This window comes from Accipiter gentilis, chromosome 5, assembly GCF_929443795.1.
Source record: "Accipiter gentilis chromosome 5, bAccGen1.1, whole genome shotgun sequence".
NCBI classification, from domain to species: Eukaryota; Metazoa; Chordata; class Aves; order Accipitriformes; family Accipitridae; genus Astur; species Astur gentilis.
The window spans coordinates 39,865,906-39,893,229 of record NC_064884.1 but is presented as its reverse complement, the minus strand read 5'-3'; the positions used below and the strand labels follow the sequence as shown (position 1 = coordinate 39,893,229).

Sequence of the window (27,324 nt, the reverse complement as noted above, 5' to 3'; positions counted from 1 at the left end):
TCCACTTCTGAGAGCATTTCAATACCATGCAATAGAAACATTTTAGACAGACAAGATTTCCTGCAAACTGAGTCTACCCTGAAACGAGTAGCCACCTACCTGGGTCAGTGCGGGTAGATGTTGGTTTAGCAAGTCCTTATATCATATTCTACTGTATGTACATACTCGGAGGTACTTTTAAAATTTTACTCTTAGACTTCCTTTCCATCTCATTCCCAAGTGAAACAAAGTATAAAGTTATGAAATACAAGTAAGTGTATTGTTCATTCTTCTGAATGCTTTATAAGACTCTGGTAGAAAGAAGAGAGATGGGGAAAAAAAAGAGTGTTTCTCCTCTGACGGACCTCTAACATGTTGGAGATTCTTCTACTAGAATATTGATCATCCTGACTACAGCAGGCATAATAATTTTTAGTAGCAAAGGGAACTGGCATCATCAATCACAGTTACAAGCTTCACGAGGGTATAAATGTAACAGTGAGGTCAGAAGCAAAGGAAAATCAGATGAAACTATTTCAGTCACATCAGTATCTAGAGAAAATAAGTCAATTAAGTAAAAGAATGATGCTAGAGCAGATGGGCAGGATTTCTGTGGATGGAAGAAAGTCTGCAATGGAAGCCTAAACAGATTAAGAGCTCTCGTTTGGAAAACAAAGGAAATGCTACAGTTCAGAGTTCTTGGTGAATCAGATTTTTCAAAGCCTGACAAAGAGATTCAATACAATTAGAGTATTCCAAAAGTTTTTCTTTACTTAAAACCATTGCGCTGGTTTCAAGTTTGGACTCCTATTTGTAGTGAGGCTTTCAAGCTGGATTTCAGATGTGCTTCTTACTGATGCCAGATTCAGTAATTTTGCAAAGGACCTGATTGCATCCCACTTTTTCTAAAGATTTCTCTATTTAGATTGACTCCTGACCCTCAGGAGAGATTACTGGTGGATAATGGCCAAGTAGAAACTGCTGCTGCTGTGGCCTGCTCTACCCCCAGTAGAGTAACTGCCCCAAACATTGCAGAGGCGGGTGGCATGGGTGCCACCTTCAGCAGCTTGATGCCAACTGTTTTCTTCTCCAGGTCAAAAGAGTATCTAACTGGTTACGTCTTACAGATTTTTAGTCCTTCCATACTGTTAGAGCCAAGGCGAACCGCTAGGTAAAAGGACAGAGTATACATTTCTCCCTCCCTTGAAGGGGAAAAACATACAGTAGATATAGTCCTGAATGACAAGTCCAATTTTGAAGGTGCCAATATTACAGTGGAATTTGGATCAGGAAACACATGTGAATTGCATGACTTTTTCCTATCTCTGTAATGCACTAACCAACTATTTGGCTCCAACTGTTCTACAGCTGTGAGCAAAGCCAAATTTTGCTGTCTATGTCTGCCTCTGGGATACAGGTTAGTTTATGCTAGAGTCCTAGTAAATCCTACAGTTCGTATATAATTATGGTAATTACAAAGCACTGAAAGTGCATCTATCTTGGCATATTTTGGTATGTGCAGACTGCGGAGAAGGTACCTTTTAATTAGCTATAAAAATGCAATACCAGTGGAGAAGCGATGTCAACATGCTATCAGTAAATAGAAGTCAGTAACTTGTGAGAGCTGTTTTTAGCAGGCCTGTGTAATTAGACTTGCTATATACCTCTATTTATTTGCTAATAACAGTGACATAGTCACCAAAAGCTGTATGAATTCCACAGTTGTTTCATAATCTCTTTAAACTTCATTTTCCTCTTCCATTGATGTTCTCAGTCTTGGTTTGGTTGGGTTTAGGTGGTTGGTGTAAGTAGATACAATATCATGCTAATCTGAAGGCAGGAGGTTACACAGTGGTATTTAGTTGGCTCTACAACATTTTCTCCATAATCTATATTATGTTTATGTCAGGAGTTTAGCGCTGAATGCAGAAAGCGTGAATAACACCAAAAAAGGGCAGTCTTCTAAGATTGACTGCAGCGTGGTGCGCTCTTTTGCAATTCTTTTATAGAAAAGAGGAATCCCAAACACATGTAGCTTTATTTACTGAAACAGGAAGAGGAAAAAAAAAAAAAGAAGAAAAAAAAATCAGTCCAAAGGTCATCAAATCTCCTTGACAGTTAAGGTGTCTATAGCTCTAGAGACATTTGCCGAGATTTGTTTCTCCTGAACCAGGAAAAGTCACTAAAGTGACTTTCCTCTGAAGTGAAATTTTCAAGGGAGGGTTTGTGTCTATTTTTGTCTGTCTGGGAGGTAACTGGTGTCTGGTGAAACATGGATAAATGTGTCAGTATTTTAATAGGCAACTCAATGACAAGTTTACTGGATAACCTCAGATTTCTTGGCCCTGAGCCTACCAGCTTGTCAACACCAGCAGGTACCCATCCACGGCTCAGCCGACCTTCCCTCCCTCTGCCTGTGCCAGAACATGGTGCAGGGGTCAGGCCCCAGGGTATGTGCAAAGATCTCCAGGTCAGAGCCACTGGTAAATGCATCCCCTTTAAATTTAGCTTTGAATTTTAGCAGAAGTTACCAGCTGCTGGAGCAGAGCAGTAACAGGGGGAGGGTGGGCTGAATGGGTGTGGGTCAGATGCTGAGGTCCTGTCTCAGTTCTCGTTCCATCTCTAGTCATGCAAACGCCTCTTGACTCTGCTGGGTGGCTGTCACAGTAAGGTTTGTATGGATGAGAGTATGGTTCTATCACACCTCACACTTGGCGTGGGGGGGCAGAAATGGCATCAGGAAGAATATAATGTGATGTAAAAAGACCTCATTAAAAAGCCTGTTACCCATCTGAAGGGAAATGGAAGTGATAACTGTGCTTGCAATAAGCCTCTAACTGTCCTTGCTCTTCCCCAAGATGGCTTATCAAATTATCTATGAAGAGCATACCTCTTGCCTCTGTGAGATCATATTGATGATTCTGAAAGATACTTTCCAATATTTTATTGAGAAAATACCTCTGGCTGCAGTCTCCCTAAAAAAATTTCATTCCTGTTTGCTTTCGTTCCCTGAATGACATGTAATGAAGCTGTTCAGTATACTCAACTAATTTGTAGCATGGAAGTACAATGATTTGAATACCAGCATCAGACAATGCATAAATGTGTTGCTAGTGCAGTTAAACTTTTATTAATAAAATTGAAAAACAATTCTATAGATTTCTGTCTCAGTAACATGGTTGCATATAAGTAAGTGAGTTTTGCCTGTGGTACCTTGAGGGCAGTAAGGCTCTACAGAGGGATCTGGACAGGCTGGATCGATGGGCTGAGGCCAATTGTATGAGGTTCAACAAGGCCAAGTGCTGGGTCCTGCACTTGGGTCACAGCAGCCCCATGAAGCGCTACAGGCTTGGGGAAGAGTGGCTGGAAAGCTGCCCAGTGGAAAAAGCCCTGGGGGTGCTGGTTGACAGCGGCTGAATATGAGCCAGCAGTGTGCCCAGGTGGCCAAGAAGGCCAACGGCATCCTGGCCTGCATCAGAAGTAGTGTGGCCAGCAGGAGCAGGGAGGTGATTGTTCCCCTGTACTCGGCACTGGTGAGGCCACACCTTGAGTCCTGTGTTCAGTTTTGGGCCCCTCGCTGCAGGAAAGACATGGAGGTGCTGGAGCATGTCCAGGGAAGGGCAACCGAGTTGGTGAGGGGCCTGGAGCACAAGGCTTATGAGAGCGGCTGAGGGAACTGGGGCTGTTTAGTCTGGAATAAAAGAGGCTGAGGGGAGACCTTATCGCTCTCTGCAACTACCTGAAGGGGGGTTGTAGTGAGGTGGGTGCTGGTCTCTTCTGTCAGGTGGCTGGAGATAGGACGAGAGGAAATGGCCTCAAGTTGCAGCAAGGGAGGTTTAGGTTGGAAATTAGGAAAAATTTCTTTACTGAGAGGGTTGTCAGGCATTGGAACAGGCTGCCCAGGGAAGTGGTTGAGTCACCATTCCTGGAGGTATTCAAAAAGTGCGTAGACAAGGCACTTCAGGAGGACATGGTTTAGTGGGCATGGCTGATGGTTGGACTCAGTGATCTTAAAGGTCTTTTCCAACCTAAATGATTCTATGATTCTACCTGGGTAGGACTACTAAACACTGTGGGACCATGTGCTATTTTGGTGTCCATGGTTTAAGATAGAATATAAACAAATTAGAGAAAATCTGTAGCAGAAAATATGCAAGAATTACAAGGCAAGCTCTATTAAGAGAGCTACAAATATATATGATGTGAGACAGACGAGTCCAGTGGGATGCGCTCAAAATCTATAAATATCTCTAAGGTGATATAAATGATGGATGACAACCATTTGGCTGCTAAAGACAGCAAGACAAGACAGAACATCTTGAAGCTAAAAAAGGGAGTTTCAGAAAAAAAAGTCTGATGGTGAGAGCAGTCGGTAAAACAGACTCTTCAAGGAGATGACCGAGATGTCCTCACACACACACGCAAAGAAGTTGGATCTGACATATTAGTGGAAAAGTGGCCTTACACTATGCAGGGTCAGAGGTGTAAGACCCCTGCTTACCTTGATAAACTACAAGGAACGCTTACCATGTTGTCCCATGAAATTTGGTTTATAAAGCTGGGATTCAGGAAATCCTGTTGTCCAGACACTTCAGTAAAAGCTGTTTTTCACTGTCTGAAGGATACTTAAGCTGGTAGTGTGGCACCAGATTCAGCAGGCTATAGGGTGCCATGTAGGAGATACAGGCTTCAGAGCAGATTTAGGCACAAATCTCTGTGCTTCTTTGGGGTTGCATAGGAAGCGCTGTTTTCCAGAGCACTCTGCAAAGAAACCAGCATGAAGAGCCCTAGATTACAACTGGGGTCCATGGTGGATACAGTAAGAGTGATTACAAACAGCATGGACTGGTGTCCTCTAGATATGATGGAAAGAGAAGATTATTTACAGTAAAATGGATGAAGTAGCAAAGGAGTGGTGGAGAAAGTTGTCTAGAAGAATCTTATGTCTGATCTGTGAGAGTATTTTTGAAGGCTTTCTTGGTTTTCCCAGTTTGAACAACTTCATCAAAGGGCCTGACTTCCACACTGGACCAGTGCTGCTCTGTACAATATCACTCACCACAGCAGGAGGCAACGTAGCATATTTTATACGCCGTCATCATTTTTTAAGATTTGGGGTTAGTCAAATACCTGCAAAACTTCAACGAGTCTCAGTTTTCTATTGTTTTGATGTGAGTGCGTTCAGATTTCTTCCAGATACTCTTCCCCTAGAAACAAGTCAGTTCTCCAAGGCGGCACTGCTCACATAGGCATGACCCTGCAGCTACAGCTTCTGAAAGGATGGGCCAGTACAGAGTGCTGGGCTCTGCTTGAACGACTTGGGAGAAGAAGGCAGGGCAAAGAGCCAGGAGTGCCTTGAGCAATTCTACAAGTAGCAAGCCGGTTTGTAGCAGTAACAGCTATTGCTGGCTGGTGACTTTTGGGGTAAATGGGATCAAGGCGTTGCTTCAGTCTTAACAAAATAAACACAGGAGGCAGATGGAAATACAGAAATGTGGGCAGACCACCTCTTAAACTTAGCTTCCAAGCAGATTGTAGATGTGCAGTGGTTGTACATCCTCTCTGGTGTAGGGATTCCTGCAGCCTCCTTCCCATTTGGTCACAAAGCTCACGGTGCCTCTCTTCTTGACGTGACTGAGCCTCTGAAGAATGTGAGATGATGGTATTTCTTACTGCTAACTAGATCTTTTCTGAGACCTAGGATTGGGCAACAATTTCCTTACAGCTTAGTAATACCATGTTTCTCTTCTCTAGCTTGCTTGCCAAATACCTAAGTATTTTGGACAGAATTTGGTCCTTTGTGGCTCTGTTTCTCTTTTGAGGCCATTTAAACCATGTTTCTTGTATTTATCTTCAGTATTGCTGTAATAATTTTTCCCTTTTATAAGGTCTGAATATGATATACTGGTTTCCATCCCTGAAGCGTTCTGTAAAAGAAGGTGGGAGTAGCACTGCAGTCATTTTACGGACTGAAAACTCATCAGTCTGATCCAAGGATATGTGCCAGGGCCCATCAGAGCACACTAAAACACAGTGCAGAGCCTTTCCCACCAAGCCGTTCTGCCTCCAAAACTGCAGACTTCTCTCTAAAATGAGGTTTTCCGTTTCACAGGTGCTATTGGAACAGAAGTTGTTAATGTTTCTGCGTTGCTTAGAAAATGCGTGCTACTGTATAAATGCTAATTAATAAGTACTACAGTTGCAGTTGACAGCTTAGGAGTGCTAAGTCGGCAAACACTGGCAGCGAGTGGGCATGCTCTGTGTGCAGAAACTTTAATGTCTCACCCACGCAGCTTGATCTGATGGCCGGTGCTTATTTCAGAAAAGTATTGCTAATTAGGGCTGTTTCTTTTAATACTCATTTCACTATTTTTCTGAAAGATTTAAGCATGGATGGGGGGAATGAATCTCTGGAGCTAATCAAAACTAATAGCAGAGCAAATAGTCCCTCAGAAACTATTAGGCTTGGAATAGTTCTCCTTGGAGGCATTTTAAATGTAAAATTATACCATGTCCTTTTAAATAATGTTAGCCTTTCTGCAGTGATTTTCATCCAGCTTGAGTAGTTTGACATCAAAAAAGGAACCAAATTAAAACAGATGCTTGGCATGAATAGGGCTTATTTTTAGAAGGAAATATTACTGGAATGGAAACCTGTACATTTTCCAGCAGCACAGAACTGCAGAACTCTATCTCTGTCACACTTTCATTGGAGTTAATATTGTAGATGAAACTGTCAGGTTAAAATCTCTCCATTTATTGCTGCACCTCCTTTCTTCAGAAGGGATGCGAATCCCACCTATAGTCAGTTCCACCAGTGGCGCCCTGAATTTTTAAATATATCATAGATATGGTGTAGACATAACGTGCAAAGGGACACAAAATTAATTCTCCCTTTGCTCATCCCTCCTCTCCCAGGAAAGGAAAGGTTTTCTACAGGGAGTATTGCATCACACCGTGCTATATAGATCTCTTCTTAAATGTGATTAACCCATGCTTACACTCCAAACAAGCTTTCAGAAAAACACTCCGACGTATGTAATAGAAAATAAAGCAGCAGACGTGACTAGACAGAGCTTTTTCATCCTGTTCCACTTAAGGGGAAAAAGCAAGTCAGAGCCAAGCAAATGTTTTAATGCAGTCTTGTTTGTTCATTAAAGATGCACAAAGTCCTTTCTCCCCAGCACAGAAAGACCCAACAACAGACAGCAGTTTCCTCGCTGCTAGCTCCAGCTTAGCCTGGCCAGAGCCCCTTCCTTTCTCCTCAGGCCTGCGTCACTGCTCTTCCCATCAGTGCAGCTCATGTTTCTTTTCTGTCTTCTTTCTCACTCGGTTGCTTTTCTCTCACCCTTTCTTTTAGGCTGTTCATTTTCCAGACAGCAAAGGCAGTTAAATTGTCACCTCCTACCTCTTGCCTTTTTCCAATCTCACAACTGTAGTGATGGAGAAACTCCAAGTGAGAAATGCAGCCGTCCTCCTGGCGCAAGGTCACCCGGGTTAATTTCAGCTGTTTGAAAAGGCAATTTGTATTAACAGGGCTAATTCTGCCCAAAGCGGATTAGGGAGTGCTCACACATAGCATTTCTTTGGCAGGGCTGTGAAGGCTGTAAGTCCCAGCTGGTGGGTGGTATCAAACAGCTGAGGACTGTAACATCTGCTAATGGCATAACAAGATCCAGAAGAAGAAATTTATCTACACAGTTGGAGGCACACAAATACCTTCACAAAACTGCAATGAGCAAATATAAATATATACTGGCTGTATAGTTGCTGTACCAGTTTCAGCAAGGCTAAACCCACACAGAACTGTATGGATACTCTCTTTTATACTCATCAGCCCACTCTGGCAAGGCTGAAGACATTGAAAACCCATTAGTAAGGGAGAATCGGGTGATTTTTTTTGACGCAAAAGACTTGTAAAAACTGGCCAGACATGTTAATTAGGATTCTGAAAATATTCTCTCCCGATCCTTTCTTCCTTGACAGAGTTCAGTATTGTCCTTTGATGGAGCTCAACTAATTTTAAAATACCATGAGGTTCTTACCCTGAATTCTGCTGAAGAAAATGCACCTTTTCTTTCAGCTAGTCAGTGCAATACACAAAGGATGAGATAGTCAAAGAACAAACAAGTCCCCTAATAGAACAAAGGACACTATTGCGTGTGCTGAGCCCGTCTTACTCTGGATTGTTTCACCCACTGTTTAATACAGATGAGTTTCTAAGCAATCCCTCGGTGTCCAATGCATAGAGAAAAGTCTATTTGTTGTATGGCTCAGTTTCTTATTTTTCTGAAGGACAATAGAAGATCCCTGTGCTTCATAGCTCTTCTCTGCCAAAGTACAACAGAGCTCTTGTTACATTTTCAGTTAACTTATTCATACATTATGATGGCTTTCAGAGTTGGTGTTCTTCACCACATATCTGCAGAGAGAAGTAGAAAAGTGGCATCATTACATGTTACTCAAAACCTCAGGACTAGTAGCAGAGAAAATCTTCCCTTAACTGTAAGAGAGATTGGTTTTGTATACATTTCAGTTGAGTTCAAATTAGAATGAATCTCCTCAAGACAAGGCATCATTCCTTGCCCAGGAAGAGCTGCAGGAGGTTCACGGGCTGTCACAGAGGCGAATAGAGAAGAGTCTGTCTTCTCATAAAACACAATGTCTCAGAGGAAACAGAGTGACCAGGGTGGCAAATGCTCTTTGTTACCACAAGAAATAATTAGAAGTTACGTAGTTTTGCTCAGCTTTTAATCAGGTTTTAAGAGTGTCATTGCTTATCTGAAATTCAGACAGACATATTTAGCTTGCCAGCATCCAACAGTAGAGCTTGAAAGCTATTAGATAGCAAAAAAATTAACTGATTAATAATAATATTAATTCTGAACAAGGGCAGACAGTGTGTCACATGGTGTGGCCATGTGTGGTCTCATGTAGGAAGTCTGATGAGAGTATGGCAGTTCCTGTATCCAAATCTGTAACGTTAAATGCTTTTTTTTCTTTCTAGCATTGCAGCTTCCAGTATACAGGTCAGAAACAATCGAGAGCCTTTGGTCCTCATTGGAGCAGGGTAGCAAACAACAGGCTATCCTTGTGGGGTCTCTCTGGGCAGCCTGAAAGCACAGCTCTGAGAGAAATTGTATTAAAATTAATTTGCAGACCATACCTAACTGCTACATTGGTTGGGTGTGAAGTGCCAGATACGCTGTTGTCTGATCTGCATTGGTTGAATTCAGTGGACAAAGCTAAAACCTCTCCATACACAGAGGTGGGCTGACAATAATGCTGATCTTTAAAAATTAGAATTGAACTCCAAAGCAGGAGCAGGAGGAAGAAGCAGTAGCACAGAAATGGAAAGCCAAGTCCCTGGTGTGGGTGTCTGCTCTGGTAGTGGTTCACTGCCCATCAAAGCCCACTGGAAGGAATCTCCGTGTCCGTGCCCTGGGAGAGCCCCGGGTGGCACCGGTGCTTCCAGGAGGCAGAGTACAGCTGCGGTTAGACTTCATAACACCTCCCTCACCTTCACAGGGAATCGCCAAGTCTGACTTGGCGAACGCTTTTCAAATTACGGTCGAGGCTGCTCCATATACCTTGGCATCGACCCACTCCAGGAAGGGGGAGGCGCGTGTAGATAAGCACGTAGGATTGTGGACGAGGTGTTCGCGGTGATTTTGGACTCTCTGCCCGGCAGCCTGGGTGTTGCTGTCTGGAGAAGAGAGTGGTCACTGCACAAGTATGGCAGAAGCCACGTGCCCGGCGGGCGCGTGTGGGGAGAGCGGGGCAGGGGGGGCCGTGCTGGGGCTGCCTCCGTCCTGCCCCTCTCCTGTTGTGTCTGCACAAGGTGCTCGGAGCGTGCTTTTCCTCGACGTTACGCACAGCAACACTCGCGCTGAAAAATCAGAAAGTACAGCTGCACAAAAAGCACTTATTTAACACCTGCTTTTTCACTTAAATAATTTAATGCATTTAATCTGGTGCTTTCTGAGAATCTCAGAACTACTGATGAATGTCACTGGAAGCCCATGATGCGTCTTCCTTAGCCCCTGTGTTCGATAAGGAGCGCTGGGCCTGCATTTTACCACGGCTCATTTCGGAGCGAAGCTGGGCCAAGATTTGCAGGTGTTCTGGTGATGCAGCACCTCATGTCGTGATGCAGACGCCTCTGGGTGTAAAAAAGGAGGCAGCACCCACTGGCCGAACCACCCTGATTTGGCAGCTTCCCTCTCTAGAAAGTCTGGCATGGGTTTAACAACACACCGAAACTTTCTGAAGAGGAAGACGAGAAGAATCGGGTATCACGGCAGAGCTATGGGGCATATTTAAGGAGCTGCTGTGGCCGTTGCAGCATGTGAATAAAGAAACGCTGCACCCTGCAGCCAGTCTGAACTGAAGAGAGACTTCTGTTTAAGCTGCAGCAGCCACCTCGTCTGCTGCTTCATCAGTCGTGGGCCAAGCGTAAGTCACAGGCATGCTGAAGAGAGGCACAGTCACGGTGACAACCTCTTGCTGTGGAGGAAAAAATTGTTCTGGTCTGTCCAGCTGGACTGCCCAGGGACTGAGAGGAATTGGGCAGGTCCCTTCACAGCTCTGACAACGATTTGTTGGGTGGTTTTCAGCAGCTTGTCCGTTTAATCAACGTATTGCAGCTTGTGGACATATTAAAGCAAAAAGCATGCATATTTAGTAGGATTGTCTTGAGATTTAGATTTATGTAGCATGTTGTGAATTAGAAGCATTATATATCATCTACTGCTGTTGCTACTAAATCAGTAGCAGACTGCTTCAGGTTATGTTATTTTGAGTTTCGTGTCAATAGCTGAGACTATTTTTGGTTTGGATTTTCTTTAGGCCATATATATACATTTATAGTCCTGCATTATTAATAGTTGCTTAAAATTTTCCACAGCTCTGGATATTTCCTTTCACAGGAAAATAGAACAGAAAAGGAATCTGGAATATATTACTTGCCTACAGTACCATAGTGATAGTAGTACTTCGCAGAGTGGTAGCAGTACTTCCTGCAGTGAATTCTGCTGGTTTGTACAAGGCAGGCAGAGCCTAACAGGTGCACATGTGTGTAACTCCATTAACTTGACAGGAGCGATATTAGTTTAGCCAAGGAAGTGGCCCTGAGGATCTTTTTATATGTTAGAGTTATTGCTTGAGCGGGACACATTCAGTCACTGTGGTTGTATTTATGAGGAGTCATTCGGGCAGGGTTTCATTGGCTTTTTGAGAATGTCTCAACTAAACTGGGAGAACAACATTTTTCAAAGGAGGAATTGCTAGTAGAATTTTTTCCACTCACCTGTTCTTGAGGTTTTTCCTTCATTTACTCAAATGTGGACAACAGCCATTTACCTGCATCGTCTCCCTCTTGCACTTTTACTTGTCACGCTGCTATTAATTCAGAATCGAATCACTGATACAGCTTCAAATGCATACTTCAACCATGGACAACTACTGACCATCATTATCACTGTAAATGCATGCCAGTCATGATGACTATGACACCTCTGATATTTATTCAAGTATGTACTATTATAACTGATGCATAAAATTCTAGACAAATACTTAAATGTGTATTGCCATAATTAAGCCATTAAAAATGCATGCAAAAGCAGCCAGGCATTTATTCTCATTAACAAAAGAGATTTTTTTAAAAGTTGTTTCCCTTCAAGCACCATTGTTTTTAAATCTGTGCTCCGTGCCTAGTTCTTAGAGAGAACTAACCACATTTCAGGTTGGAAGCCTTGAAATCCAAGCCAGTAATGCAATTCTGATTTTCTGAAAATGCCACCCATTCCTCTTTGGTAAACCTGTTATTCAAAAGTACTGCTACTGTTTTCTAGCAATAAGAAATTGTGCTAAAAAACTGTACTCCTAATGAGTTTCTAGTAGAATGAGTCTTTTGCCATTCCCTGTGCAGTTGCATTTGAGATTCCAAAATACAGAGATCTCCCCTGGATTATTTTATAGCTATTTTTTGTTTCATATTTATCATTTAAAACTGCAAAGTGAGAAGTATTAATCAGTGTTCTCAACTGGGCGAATGATCGAAGCTCTTTGATTGACATCCCAAATACAGGTAATAGGAGCATCAATGAGAAGCCAGTGCCATCCTAACAGCAGGCTTTCCCTGCAGTGATGCTCTCTAAGCAGCAGGTGTCATGTTTTTCTGAGCTGCTGCTATAGAACTAAAAAGGTTTCATGTCTCACTCTACTCTCTGATAAGGCAAAAGACGCTGAATACAGAAAAGTGATATATAGAGCAGATTTCTTTCTAGCTTAGGAATGGGCAGAGTTTGGTTACATGGCCAAACGCAGTCTCTGGCCACTGTCTTGTTCATTACAACAGCATGGCCCAAGAGTCAAGCAATTACCAACAGCTTCAACTCAGATCTCCCCTGACAGTAAATGTCTATACATTTTCATTTCTGACAAACCCACCTGATAAGTAAGCAGATAGACAAGCATATGCCAATATTTTCAACGTATCCATTTTTTATGTCAAAGAGGTCATTTTAAAACTACTATTATTTTAAAACTCTCCAGGTTGTTTGATTTCTAAATGACACTTCTTGTAACTGCCATTATTTATGGGCAAACCACCGGCATCAAAAAGAGGGCCTATGCCTTCAGAATCTCAACTAATTATTGCTCTATCTGGCTTTGGCATATAGCCAGCATGGCTCTCATTTGCACAGGGTTTGAGCTATCCTCTCCTAGAACAATGATTAATAGAAGAATTTAAAATGCTAATTTGTTTAAAGTGTAGAAATTGCTTGTTTTGTGCTTAGCGCTACTAGCTGGTATCTTAGTACACTGTGCTTCATTTATTCCAGATAATTGATAAGAGCAAGAGAGACCCCTCTGAAGAAATTGAGATCCTCTTGCGATATGGACAGCATCCAAACATCATCACTCTTAAAGATGTGAGTAGTCTTTGAGCACTTCAGCATTAAATGATTTTCCCCTTATGGTCAGGCTCACCTACAAGTCCATGTCTGGAAAATTCTTCAGCTGAAGGTCAGAGCTAAAACCAGACCCACTGAAATCAACGAGAAAAACATGATTTAACAAATTATTGGATAGCAGTTGGAAAAAATCAACAAGAAAAACATGATTTAACAAAGTACTGGATAGCAGTTGGAAAGACTGGTCAGGTTGTACATTCTCCAGTTAGCATCTAACCAACTGTCAATAAAACTGAAGGGGCACAGTGCTGGAGAACAACAAAATGTGTTTGGTTTTGCAGCACTTCTCAGCAGCGAGATCTCCCTAGTTGGGTGTTTTGGGGCAAGTTGCTGAGCACACACACAGTGGTGCTGCTGGGCAGGGGATGCTCTTTCAGCAGCAGCAGCCGTTCCCATGCAGCCTGTGGTATCTGCTGTGTTGGGAAGAGGAGAGCTCACCAAGTCACTCGGGTTTCCCCTGGTAGTGTTTTAATATTTACCTTCTCCTCAAGCAGCCTGAGAAGCCATGAAGGTATCTTTCTTCAGCATTTTATATGAAGAATAGCCTTTGCTATGCTTACATGCAGTAATGACCTTTAGTCGGAGATGTTTTACGTGCGCTGCCTGTGGTCTCACCCATACCTTGTCAGATTCAGAGTTTACAGAACAAAGTTCTGCTGGTGTCAGTGGCTAGTATGTTATGGTTCAGACCTTAGAGAAGTATATAAAAAATCTCTAATCACATGCTGTCAGGAAACTCTTACCTAATTCCCAAATGTTAAAGAGTATCTTAAAATCTCTGCAAAAAAGGTCTTGCATTCCTTTCCAAAAACATCTAGCATTGATAACTAAAATACCACCTATTACTGCAGTCCAGATAAAGGATTATGACATGAAAACGGCTGTCTTCCGATTTAGACAAAAAATGCCTTTTACCCCTTGCAACTGATGTTGAAGGTAGATACATCTTGTGGCTGTTGTCAACAATGCATTCACCGGAATTGCAAATCTAAACTATATAATATCATTGGAAGCGGGTCTTGGCCAATAGTATAATACAGTTCATTTAGCTGATCATGAGTCAAAGGGAAATATTGATATTTGAAATGGCAAATGTTACCCTGTAGAAGTGGAAAGAGAGAACACTACTGAGAAGGAGGCTTGGGTGAGATCCAGCAGACATTTCAGGCTGTGCAAAGTGGTGCTGCTGCTTTTAGCAGCTTGGTCTGCTCTGCTGACATGATAGCAGATTAGGAAAGCTGTGTTTCTGTGTGGACAAATCAGCAAGTTGCTACAGACGCAAGAAAAAAGTGATGATTAGGTCATTTTATAAAGTTGCCTTTTCTGTTGTTAAGCGTAATAAGCACGTTTCCTGCACATTAGCTGATATTTTCTTCTTGCAACACCTCGCACACGCAAGCCAACACTGTGATTAAAGGACCAACCTTTATCAGGTTAATGGGTCCAACCCATATATTTATTCTATTACACTTCCAGGTCTATGATGATGGGAAATATGTGTACCTTGTGATGGAGCTGATGCGGGGAGGCGAGCTCCTGGACCGCATTCTTCGGCAGAAGTGTTTCTCAGAGCGGGAGGCCAGTGCTGTGCTGTGCACTATCACCAGGACTGTGGACTACCTGCACTCTCAGGGCGTAAGCATTGCTTTTTTGGCTATTCGCATCAACATTCTTAAAATTTGACTTTTAGAAAAAGCAAATAGCTGTGATTTTGCTTCTCTGAAATATAAATACCTTTTTTTCCCCAGAAAAAGTCTTTCTCCATATTTATAATTACATTTTTGAAATAGCGTCATAGGGGTTTTAGCCATTTCCCAACTGAACTGCAGTATGTTGAAGTGGTATTTTCATTCCCAAACTACACTGATTTTCAAGTTCATGCACCTTGTTGAGATATTACTCGTTTACTTTTTATCACAGTCATCATTGCAGTACCTGATCTTTTAGCAGAATTTCAAATAGGGTTGCTGAATCAGCAGATAGGTAGAAAATCAAATGCTCAGCTTTCCAAATGAAGTGGCAGTTTGAGCATCTGATGGGAAAGGCTTCTGACATGCTGTTAAAGAGCTGGCTTTTAAAATCTAAGCTCTCTATATATGGCAGTTTGAAATTTTTTTCCTTTTCTGCTTTTCAGGGACAAGCAGTTTGGATGACTAGTCAAATATTTGCTGCTTTTTTCTGTTTCATCATTAAAACAAGTGCATTTTTTGCTTGGGCTTTTATGTTTTCATGATAGTTCGTCAGTCTTGCTATAATAAATAAAGGCTGTTTTCCCACCACTGAAATGCAGCATGTCTGGTAACACATGCAGCCACTTGAAGTTGCGTGCCTACAGAAAGGATTTTTGCGAATACATTTTGAAAGGAGGAAAAAAAAAAATCCCTCCCTTCAGGTGTGAGCCACTCACATGGACAGTCGCAAGAAGACCGTTACACGCTTTCCTCCTATGATGGGATTTCTTCTTCGCCTTTCAGCTGAATATTTAGGGCCATCAGGTTACAGGAGACTCTGACACTGACGTCTTTGTACAGCAACCCCCTCTGACTGCCCTCAGAAAAGGTGTCCCCCCTTAGAGCAGCAGCCTCCATCTTAATACACCAGCATGTTGAACATGTTCTTTCTGATTTTAACAGGCTTTAACCCTTTTTTTCCCTTCGTTTGCCCAAGGCTTTTAAGCAACTTTTCTCCAAAACTTAAATATTTTCAGCATGAGCTCTCGACCTACCTCAACCAGCAGACCAGATATGGCAGCCAAGCCAGGATGCTCCCTGACCTCCTCTCCTCACTTGTTACTCACTGCTTTCTTGTTAAGGTGGTGCACCGAGATCTCAAGCCAAGTAATATCCTCTACATGGATGAGTCAGGAAACCCAGATTCCATCAGGATCTGTGACTTTGGGTTTGCCAAGCAACTGAGAGCGGAGAACGGGCTGCTCATGACTCCGTGCTACACAGCCAACTTTGTGGCCCCTGAGGTAGGATCACATTTTAAAGCCGTGAGTAACGAGCCTGTCCTAGGAAGCTGTCCTTCCTCCCCCTCTCCCTTTTCCTCCCTGCCTTTACAAGAGGAGCAAGGCAGAAACCAGGCTACCGGCACTTGCACAGCCTTTATTACCATAACTTTCCTATTCCTGATTTTGTCAGGGCAGTTGTTTCTTCTCCTGACAGAAGCCGGTGTCTGTCTTGGACTGACATGCACAATGCTTTGGCTCATTACTAGGATAAATAGCTTTTTTTCTCTAGCTGCTTCTGCTCAGCTGCTTCCCCTCTAGTGCACTGCGTCAGAACGGGATAAGGCTTAAGAAAGAAATCTTGTTGTCAGGAATAAGAGTCAAAAGAAAAATCCATGCATGAAATCCTTACCACGCCAAAGTCAGTGGGAGCTTTATTGTTGACTTCATTGAGCTAAAGAAATGTCTCCTCTCTTGGCTTTCCTGGTACCAATCCCCCCTGTTATGGGGGATGTAGATAAGGGCTGCTTTCCCGTTTTTACAGATGGGGAAATGGAGGAAGACCAAACAGCTTTCCCCAAGCATGGGGAGAGGTGGCTCTGCATCACTAGCGAGTGCTATTCCTTTCATGCTGCCCCACGGGAGTGGATTTGGGTCCCACAGCTGTTTGAATGCTTTGGGTTTACTTGACCCTTGGGACATTTAGAGCTGCTTCCTTCCAATGAAGGAGCAAGAGGTTAATTTCCTGGGTAATTGTCCATTTCTTGGAGTGATGCTTATCAGCAATTTTAGTATTTGCAATACACAACTTCAAATGTATGTCTTCCTCTGCTTGTTATGGTCCTTGTAAGAAAAATACAAAACTATTGCTTTTCTGTACTTCATCTGTCCTCTACTGTCAAATACCACTGTCTCCCTGTTGGTATCACTCAGCAATCTTTTCTTCCTCGTAACTCTCCTCCATCCAATGTTCATCTGCATGGTACGTAACTGGGAAGAGAAAAATGGGATGATCTTTCTGTACAAGGCCCTTTTGTGACCAAAAGTTACAGGAATCACAGCCTTACAGCATCAGAAGGAACATTTGCTAAATTGAGACCATTGCCGGGGCAGTATAAATTCAAAGCAGATTTTTTTTGGTAAAAAATCTTCCATTGCCAAGACAGATTGGTTTGTTATTTTATTGCTGTTTGGTTGGGTTTTCATTTTAGAAACTGGAATGAGCTGTTTAAAATTTATCAAAATACGTAAGAAAAGTTCTGTGGCACCACAGCAGTTCAATTTCTGAACCAAAAATAATCATGTTTGCAAGATTTAAAGCACTCAGGTTTTCTCCAAGGTACAATGTGCTTAACATAGATGTAGCTATTTTTCATGATGGGCTATTGCGTATAGTGTCTGTAATCACAAACGGTGTCAGCCCAATGCAGTTTTAGATCAGACTCTTCTGATTTGAACTGAAAGCAGAACAGGGACTGCTAATGCAGGAAACGTTGGAGATTAATTGAAACATTACCAGAACTGGCAGAGGGATTACATAAAGCCTTAAGTGCTTTTACATTTTACCTGTGATATAATGCTGCCCTGCAGCCAGGACTTGACTTTCATGTTCCCCGTCCGAGCCCCACTGCAACATCTGCCATACACCCACGAAACTAAACAAGGCGGCAGAAAGTCAGCCGAGCTGATGCCACAAGAGAACAGTGGCAGAGGAAGGAGGACATGTTTGCCCACTTGGATCTCCCTTTATTTTGGAAACATTTAATTTGGGGGTTAGATGAGAACATGAGCAAAGATGAAGGCTATCCGGGAGAAAGACGCTGGCTGCCACCTAGTGCGAGCCATGCTGTGTGCAGGGAGTGAAGAGCCAGCCTGGGTCAGGAGGGAAAAGGCAGCCTGCTGTTTCCCTGCTGATACAGTAGGGTCCTTTTGGATAAAGTAAAAATATTTTATTCTGCAGTTTTCCTCCAAAATCCGTGAAGAACTACTCGTTTGGCATTTGAAATTATGGCGTTGTTTATTAGCTTTCATACCCATATGCATCTCTGCTTGTGTCACAACTGAGAAAAGCCTGTGTTCATAGCATTGTTAATCCAATAAAACAAAGCATATAGAAATAAAAGGGGGTTGGATAAATATCTGAGCCATTATCAGAATTGGGTGAACCCAGGGGAAGTTTGTTCCTTGTCACCACAACGCCCTGCCACATGTGGCACCAAGAACCAGCTCTTGCCTGTATTTCAGATCGCACCAACTTCCTGAGGTGACCTAAACCCCACTTCACGGGTGGTAAATTCTTCAGCATCGATTAGAGCAGGACACCACTGCCTGTTTCACAAAGCTCCTTCCCCGAGTGATTTATTTCTAAGACACATGGCTGTTCCTGTTTGATAATATCTGCCTCCTAGATCAAACACTAATCGTTTTGGCCAAGGTTTCCCAGACTTGCTTCTGCCAGCTCAGTGTTCTTGCTTTAACCACAGTTGCACAGACCTGCTGGAGACATTTTCAAATAGCAGCGACACCAGCTGATAACTCTCACTAGATCCTGTTGTTATCTGTGGGGTGAAGTTGCTGTCGATAAAAAGTAACTGCCAGCAAAGCTTTTCCTAGGCACTGGCACGGAATGAACGTCCCTGTTATCTAGCAGCATTCTTGCAAACTGAATGATAGCACACAGCAACACCTGCTCATCTCTTTAGGGTTGTGTAACCGCTTGCTTAATACCCTGCTCCACTAAATATCATCACTGCCCCTTTTTTCTGCCATTTGCCTTGAACTTGGTTGTCCTTGGTTATTGAAGGCAATGAAAACTTAACTGTTCAAGAAGCAATGAGAATGGCCACACCAAAAGATAAATGTTGGGTATTCGGTCTCACAAGCGAAGCAAGAAGCAACTGAGTTTGTCAAATAGCAAAGAAGTTTTTCCAATAAAAACTAACATTAATAGAGGGGGAATGAATGCAGGACCTAAAGTTATAGAAACAAATAAAACATAGACCATATGTATGATGCGCAGGAGAGAGAGGCAGAAGCAGGATTTTACCAGCTTTGTCAACAGGAGGAAATGCGGCTTTTTCTCCATTTTATTTTTTCCAGGTAGCAAATGTTTGCTCAGCAGCATACCTGGCAGATGGTTGTTTTACCACTCATCATTTGTAAAATCTGTCGAGGCAACATTTTCTGAAACTGCTTTTCCCTAGCAGTTCTTGGTCTTTTCTGTGATGGACTTCAGAGAGGTGAAATCACTCCTGGGTAATAAGGCTGCAGGTCAGAGAAAGACTTGCTGAATTTGTACGTTCCTTTTTCATGTGCTTTGCAAAAAATTAATGTATCTACTGATCCATCAGAAGGGGCAAAACTCTCCTTGTGTATGAGAACTGAGCAAACAGAAGGGTAGTTTGCTTTTATAAGCAAGTGGAAGATCTGGGGGTGGTCCATGAGGTTTTCTGAGCCAAACATAAACAAAGTTCTTCCCCTAAACTCAGCAATGCTGCCTCAGTTGGCAACTTCAGTTTCGCTTGGACCTGCACTGACTCAAATAGGCATTTCTTCTAGTATGCGCTAGCGTAAATGAAATCTAGATTTTACCCTTACTGCTATAACTCACCATCCTGTACCAATATTGAACCTACTAGTCAGATCTCTGCTGAGTACCGTGGGTCTTGTTTTCCCCGTAGGAAAAAGGGGTCAAGGTTTAGCCTGTTATCTCTTAAGTCCAGTCTATATGTGGCCACTTTTCTTAATACAGAAGTAAGATAAGAATAAGTCTTTTAGCTTTCTTTGCTGTTGTCATGCATCTTTACTAGTCTGACATTAGGTATGCATTAGTGTGCATCCATTTATTGTATCAAATCCAAACTGAGCTCAGACATGCTTATCACTGTCACTCAGCCCTGTGCTTGTTGCATCCACACTGTTCTTGGTAACCTTTATGTTAAGAGGATACGTTTCAAAGTATTGACGAGCTTTTTTTAAGAAACATTTTAAAACACTGAAATGTCATTCTGCTTTGCTGTGTGTTAGATGGTCAGAGAGGCTCCCAGAGCCTCCAACAAACTGCACTTATCTCTGTCTCTGTGGAGGTGACAGATGTGCTGGGCTTGAACAGTAACCAGCTCATTCCAGCCTGGGCTTCACCTTGCTCCACACCACTGCTGAACGTTTTGATCCTGAGGCAGCCACCTATTCAAGCCAGATAGGTGGTTAAACCCTGGAAATGTCCACAGATACAACCACTAATTGGTGCTTTCTGAAGATCAGGAGCTAAAAATTCAGGAATGCAGATTAACCTATTTTCGTCTCTCTCTTTCCTTCACATAGGTCCTTAAACGCCAAGGTTACGATGCAGCCTGTGACATCTGGAGCTTGGGTATCCTGCTGTATACCATGTTGGCTGGGTGAGTGAAGAGGTTTTCCTAGAGCAGCCATCTCCAGTGGGCTTAGCACTTTAGCACTGATTAAGCCAGAAAGGAGTCACAGAGAGAGACAGCAAACTGTCTGGCCTCCTCTGAGAAATGTGCTCAGTTGTATGAGGCAAGAAAAAGATGCTAAGACCTGGAATTAAAATAAGTTTTTCCAGAACACATAAATATATTTGATACTTTACAAGTCGTCTAGGTTTTTAACAGCCTGGCCCATAAGCATGCACTGAGACCTAGACTCCTAAAAGGCTCACTCACCACTTAAGCAGCATGAAAGTTTTAGACTAGGAGAGAAGCATAGGAGTGTGAAGGGCCATGCCATCTTCACCTTATCCATAAGAGGATGTTCATTTGTTTCTATTAATACATGTATTCCCTTCCGCTTTGTTCTTCTTCTACTGTTGTTGTTATCAAGGTAACTGAGCACCTTTAAAGGCTAAAAAAACCAACCCAAAATCCAAGCATAATTTTCAGATACTATTTGAAAAATATGCTGCAGAAAGGACAGAAAGTAAATGAACAGACCAGCAAGAACAGCAACAGGCAGCAGGAACTTGGCAAAAAATATACTTAGCAATGTATTGGCTAAAGTTAAATATTGACACAAGAAGACCCAGACAACGAGACAGATTGAAATAAGCAGTGAAGGATAGGAATAAGACGTACTGGGTTGAATGGGAAGCACAGTTTGCAAACCCAACCTGGAGTTATCAGGCCCCTGAATATCATTTCTCAGGGTATGGTATGTGCATATTTATCGTACCTAAATGCAGCTTGAAACTTTTCAATGACCTCTCACAGCTCTTTAATCTGCTTCATGACCGTTCAGCTGTGGCAAGAAGCTTGGATTCATCCCTAGATTTATACAGAAAACAAAGAGTTGGACCCTACCTTTCTGTTATTCATGTCTCTTGCCTCATGGATTGTAGAAAAGGTGCCAGGAGTTCCTATCCCATTTTGTTCCTGAGTACAAATGTGTTCATCATTAGCTGAAATATATTTTGACTTTCTGGGGCAGTCTCCCAGTCTGCTGGGATCTCCAAAAACCTGTTTCCATTTGGCTAACGCCATAGATTTGCAGTGATACACAACCAGAATCAGGAAAATAAAATCAACACATTATCCATAGTCGCATTTGTTTAGCTGATTATATTCAAAATGCTTCCTTTTTAAATGTGAAAATAACCCACCAAACAAAATATATTTGAATCTGAAATACTAATTGCACAACTTGGTGGATATTAAATTTGCCGACAGGTGTACTAACCTGTATCTCACTTTTTTCTGCACTTAGAAAATAAGAGTAATGCGAACAGTTGAGAAGTGCTGACTTTTTAGCTGCCACAACTGCATTTAAGGACGGTCTTGTTCTTCCTCACCAGAGGAGAGTTAGTAGGAACTGACTATTATTTGCATCCAGGATTTTATTCTCCTCCCGTCATCACTATGAGCAGAGAGGGCTCAGACAGCCAGAACGAGAGCACAAGCCTGGGATCCTGTTATTGCAGGTAGTGACAGACCTCAGAGTTTTAGCCAGTCCTTAACACTTAGTGCATCTCTCCTGACAGTTATAGATTGGAATAATATTATGTATCTCCTTGGGCTGAACTTCTGTGAAGTCCGAGGTGGTTTTGAAAATTAGAAAATACAGCATGAGGAATTGAATTTGCTACTAGAAACCAGGTGGAATAGCAAGCTGTGGCCAAACTAACTGTTTAACAATCTAAAAACTACTCTGGCAAGTTTTCAGAAGAGAAAAGACAGATGGAAGGAAAACCAAAATAATACCCACTTCTTCTAAATCTACACAGCTGTTCAAGATTGCAGAGTAAAACTTGGCCTGATAGATTTTAGTCAGTCACAAAAATCTTATCGCACGTCACTTTATGAAGACAAAAAGTGTGCCTTCTGCATGTGACGCTAATTTTGTAAAGCTGGGTGCATGTTACTAGTCGTTTCTGACTGGCGAGATCAGGAAGTAACCTAATGCAGATCATTTGTTTTGCCCAACAGACTTGCACATTATGGTTAACAAAGCATTGCAAAATAGATTATAAAGGGTTCTTTTTTCTTCTCCATTTTTCTGTTTCAGATCCTAATTTTTCTCCTTTATTATTTTTATCCTTTCTTGGCATTATCAAGGTACTTCTATTGGCAATGAAGCAGAGGTAAAACAATTAAAGAGGTAAAAACCTGTCTATTTTTTAAAAAGAATATTTAATTCCTAAAAAATGAGAACAGAACAAAAATTTTAAAAAAACAATTAAGGAATCAGTCTTTTCCTCTGCAGAACAACTTAATATGAGGAACCACCGGACTGTATCGTTTGAGTGAAAATGAAGCAGCGATGTCTGTGATCCATTCTGGAACCAAATTCCTGTTGAAATTGGTGGCAATTAACACTAGATCCTAGAAATCATATACTTGCAAATTACACTGTATTTTTTTTTCTCTTTTTTTAAACAGGTTCACTCCTTTTGCAAATGGACCAGATGACACCCCAGAGGAGATTCTGGCCAGGATTGGCAGTGGCAAATACGCACTTACAGGAGGAAACTGGGATTCAGTATCTGATACTGCAAAGGTCAGTGAACACTTCCTCAGATTTTGTTCTTGTTCTCTGAAAGGGGCTAGCAGTCTGCAGTTGTAACAAACTTAAGAGAGAGATAGTCAGAAAGGTTATTTCTCAGTGCCTCATGAAATAAAAGCTTGCTTCTTTACGCTTATACCACTCTGCATGAAATACTGTGTCAGGAATTTTGGTAGTTTGTTTCCTTAAACTAGAGCATAATATAACACCATCAGTTGTGAATGCTCTGGAGATTTAAATAGCACAGAACTCTTTTTTGGTGCAACTGAACTTTTAAAAGAAGTGTAGGGTTGTCAGTGCCACAAATGTATGGTCCATAAGTGAATCACCTTTTTGCTCCTCAAAGTTAACCGGGAGCAGACAGGTTACAACCTAGCATTTTTAACTCCTGTACAGTTCAGAGTTTTGGCTACCCATCTATCACAAAGCATGGAAACCCCAGGAGATAAAATACATCTGGTGCTGAGACTTCTGGGCACGAAGCTGTGTACTAGTCTATGAGACAGGTAGGTGGGCAGGAAAGCTGGCAAGCTTCCAGTTGTCTGACATTAATCAAAAACTTTGACAGGATTTAGAGATTCCTGCAAGAGATTTGAGGTTTAGCAACTGGTAGTATCCAATGGAAGAACATTCATATATCCCACCACAAAACTGTGAGCAATCCTAGTAACATATTAGTCTTGCTACCAACACCTATGAGCCTCACAGTGTATTTTTGATCAATGTCCAGTTTTGAAATTAAAATGTTCAGATGTGGTAGAACTGATCTTATTGAATTTTAGCCACCTGAATATTAGATTTCTATTCTAAGCTTCTTTTGCAAGCATGTTTTGGAGTCAGCGAGGAGATGCCTCCCGATGGCAGCCTCGCTAGGTGGAGTTTACCACCCCTGCGACGTCACCGGTAACTAACACTCACTCAATAAGCTGAATTCCCTCCACATTATCTTTTGACAGGATTATCAGCTGAGAGTTGAACATTGCACTTGAAAATTTTAAAGGTGAGACTTTAGACTTAAAAAATACAAAGCATATCTGAAGTGTATCCCTCTCTCCATTGGACATGCTGGTGATGACACTGCCACCGGGAAGATCTTAGTAAAACCTGCACTGCTATTAATTACTTTTTCCCTTTTACTGTTCTCTTCCTTTTAAACCCAGGATATTGTGTCTAAGATGCTTCACGTAGACCCTCATCAGCGCCTCACAGCAGTCCAAGTCCTAAGGCATCCGTGGATAGTGAACAGGGAGTACCTGTCTCAAAACCAGCTCAGCAGACAGGATGTTCACCTGGTGAAGGTACGTCCTACACGCCTGCCTCTTCCTTCCTTGCAGAATGAGCTGTCATTTCTGTAAATATTCTGGAAAGTGACAGAGGAATTGGGAAGATTATTTGCCGCAGAGGCCAAATTTAATATGGCACTGTGTTAACAGTAAAGATTTTTGACCTGCCACCTGCTTGATACTTTTAACTTCAAGCTGCCTTGTAATGACCTGGTGGGATTCTGTGCACGTACTGCTACCCACCGCTTTTTGAGTCAGAGATACCCCGGTGGTTTGCCAGCCTAAATGTTTTTATCATTTCATGGAGATCATCCACACATGTCCATTTTTCAGGGGACTGAATAGGGGAAGGGAGGGGAAACACATCAAAGAACTGAATTTCAGCCCAGCATTTTCTCTTTCTCTATTTTACAGGGTGCAATGGCAGCCACTTACTTTGCTTTAAACCGAGCACCTCAGGCACCAAGGCTGGAGCCCGTATTGTCCTCCAATCTGGCTCAGCGGCGGGGCATGAAAAGACTTACCTCTACCAGGTTGTAGCAGTACCCCCAAAAGGCTTCTTTGAAAAATCACCATTTATTATTTGAGAAATTCACCTTTACTTGGCTAGCAGAACTTTTTTGGACAACCTGCACATGAAATCGCCAGAACTAGCAGAAGCCCAGCGTAAGGCAAAGTTCTCCTTTGCTCTGTCATTTCTTTTACATTCCAGCCAGGGTCCCGAGTTTAACAACTTCATAAAGATGTGCCAATTTTGCCAGTAGCTCTGTTTCCTTACTGAGATAAAGCCAAATAAAGTAGGTGTGCTCCATCCTCCCCACCCTAGGAATTACTATTTCTGAGTCCTTAAGATGTTCCATGGGAACACTGTTTTCATTTTGTTTCTCAAGAAAAGCACTTTTTGCTATGAAGAATGAAGTCGAGTTTGAATGTTTTCAGCTGTTGCAGCATGCATCACGAGGAAGTGACTTGGCCGGTCACCAGTAGACATCTACTGATCTCCACTCGCCCCAGGAAGAGTGAAGGCTGCAGAGACACATGAGTAATACCTTACTTGAAACAAGTGCTGTACAACATGAAGGAGAGTGAGCTGTCAGTGGTGGAAATACCTTCTGATTTCAAGAGATCTTTTGCACTTTGCCCCTGCCCTCTCTGGAACGACGCCAGCACCGCTCAAGCAGCGTGTGCCACCAGCCCTGACTTACTCGGAGGTCTCCGAGAGCAGAAAACCTCTGAGAAACTCAGTCCTCTGAGGAAATTATTGGGTCTTACGAGACTGTGGGAAAGCGTTCTCATAAAACAGTGTGAGTAGGAGCCTGTGGCTCAGGGGAGAAAAAGGTGTCTGGTCTTGGCCAGCGACCAGGAGGTCTGGGAGGACTAGGTGAGGGGGCTGGCGAACCGAGCAGAGGCAGGGAAAGGCGCGGGATACTTTGAGGACAGTGGGCAAAAAGACCCGTGGCAGCGTGCTGGGGATCACTGCCAAAGGGAACTAGGGTGCATGTGCCTGGGGGGCAAACTGGGACTCCCTTTAAAAGCGAGGGACGGTCCCTCCTCAGCGGCGGGGGCAGAAAAGGGTGGGTGGGCAGCCGGGCTGCTGAGGGGCCGGGTGGGTCGGTGCAGCCGTCCTCCCACCCTGTCACCGGGTCTGCTCATGGAGACCGGCTCTGGCGGGCCAGAGTGCCACCCTGGGGCAAGCGAGGCCTTTTCCATTCATTGCTCCCTGCCCTTCCCTGGCTGCTCACCCGAATCTGCCTCCGTCGCCCGACGTTTCATGTCCCTGCCTGGCCGTTCTGCTCTAGCAGAGCTAAACGCCCTGTGCCACGTGTGTGCGGAGAGTACCTGCTTCTGAAGAGTCCAGCTAACTCTGTTACAAGCTTTAATAATAATAAAAAATTATGAGGAGAAACGGGAGGATGCTCTGCTTTTATATTTATATAAATATGTACATGTGTATTTATATACATATAAAAAAAAAAGTTCTGTACCCTAATACCTGGATTTTCCAGGTTCATGGAAAGAAAACTGTGTTAAAACTGTCTCAGCAAAATGGACCTTTTTTCTCATTCCCTGATTTCAAAGAAAGTGAGCAAGGTTTGTGGTGCCAGATGTGAACTATTTTTTTATTCTTTTTCTTACCCATCTTGGCTTATGGTGGTCACAAGCTGACCAGGATACTTCTTTGTACTGCTTTTGTTAATTTTTATTTTCCAAGTAAATTTTGTCACCTGAGATGCTTTGTGGGAAAAGCTAATACACTATGTTGGCTTTTTTTCTGCTGTGATGGGAAAAAAAGGAAAATGTGAACATGGAGCTTCATATGCTAGAGATGGTAATTTTTCCTTGCTGGGTAGTATGTCTGTCTCGGTGCTGGACTGGAATTATCGGATCATTGCTTCAGAGTGTCCAAGGGAACAAGGAATTGCATTTGCTATAGCAATATGCTTCCTAAAACAAGCTCTGTTCCAATATTGACTGAAATTTGTTTGTTTGCATTAGTCTATTTTTAAATTTAAATTTATTCTTAATAATTTAAACCGATATTTAATGTTCAAGTTTATGTGCTGTGCACAGAGGACCGCTGCAAAGCAGCTCTCCTTGAAGCCCTTCTCTTTTCCAGAATAAACAATGCTGTGAAACTTCACACAGTGGCTGAATTGGCTTGGACTGATGTGTGCAAACACGCGCAGGTGTGTGTCTGTGGTTATGTACACAGCAGCCCTCATTCTCTCCTCTGGCTAAGCTGTGCTCAGTATCAGCTTTTTGTTGCCTTTACACTTTTCCGCTTCTTAGAAGTTAAGTCTCATATATTTCCGCTAGCAGCACACTGCGAGGCGAGTGCACAGGCAAGGGATATCCTGGCTGATGCAGAAACGCTCTGGCCAGCCCTTGTTTCCCTGTAAGTGACTTCTGTCCTGGAAGAAGGCAGGGTGGGCACAAGGATGCTAAGGGCAACCTGGAGGGAAGGCTGGATTTTCTGGGGTCCCAGCTGATTTGTGCTGTTTCAACAAAATATATTTTTAATGGTCAGTGTAATTGTATTGTATATGGGCAGAAAGAGTGTTGTAAATACTATGTACAGCTTTTGTCTCCCCCTGAGATTTCCTGGTCATCTTTCATTGCT

The 27,324-nt window shown here is 42.6% G+C and overlaps 1 protein-coding gene across 4 annotated transcripts in view; it reads left to right on the top strand.

Moving 5' to 3' along the window:
• Positions 1-26,844, top strand: part of RPS6KA2 (ribosomal protein S6 kinase A2) — a 303,750-nt gene extending 276,906 nt beyond the window's left edge. For all 4 annotated transcript variants that reach the window (XM_049800958.1, XM_049800960.1, XM_049800959.1 and 1 more), the window contains 7 exons: positions 12,825-12,914; positions 14,433-14,591; positions 15,769-15,930; positions 20,230-20,306; positions 22,797-22,914; positions 24,081-24,218; positions 24,618-26,844. In XM_049800958.1, the coding sequence (XP_049656915.1) occupies positions 12,825-12,914; positions 14,433-14,591; positions 15,769-15,930; positions 20,230-20,306; positions 22,797-22,914; positions 24,081-24,218; positions 24,618-24,743 (870 nt within the window). In that variant the 3' untranslated portion in view covers positions 24,744-26,844. The remainder of the gene's footprint in view (positions 1-12,824; positions 12,915-14,432; positions 14,592-15,768; positions 15,931-20,229; positions 20,307-22,796; positions 22,915-24,080; positions 24,219-24,617) is intronic.
• Positions 26,845-27,324: the final 480 nt, after the last annotated feature.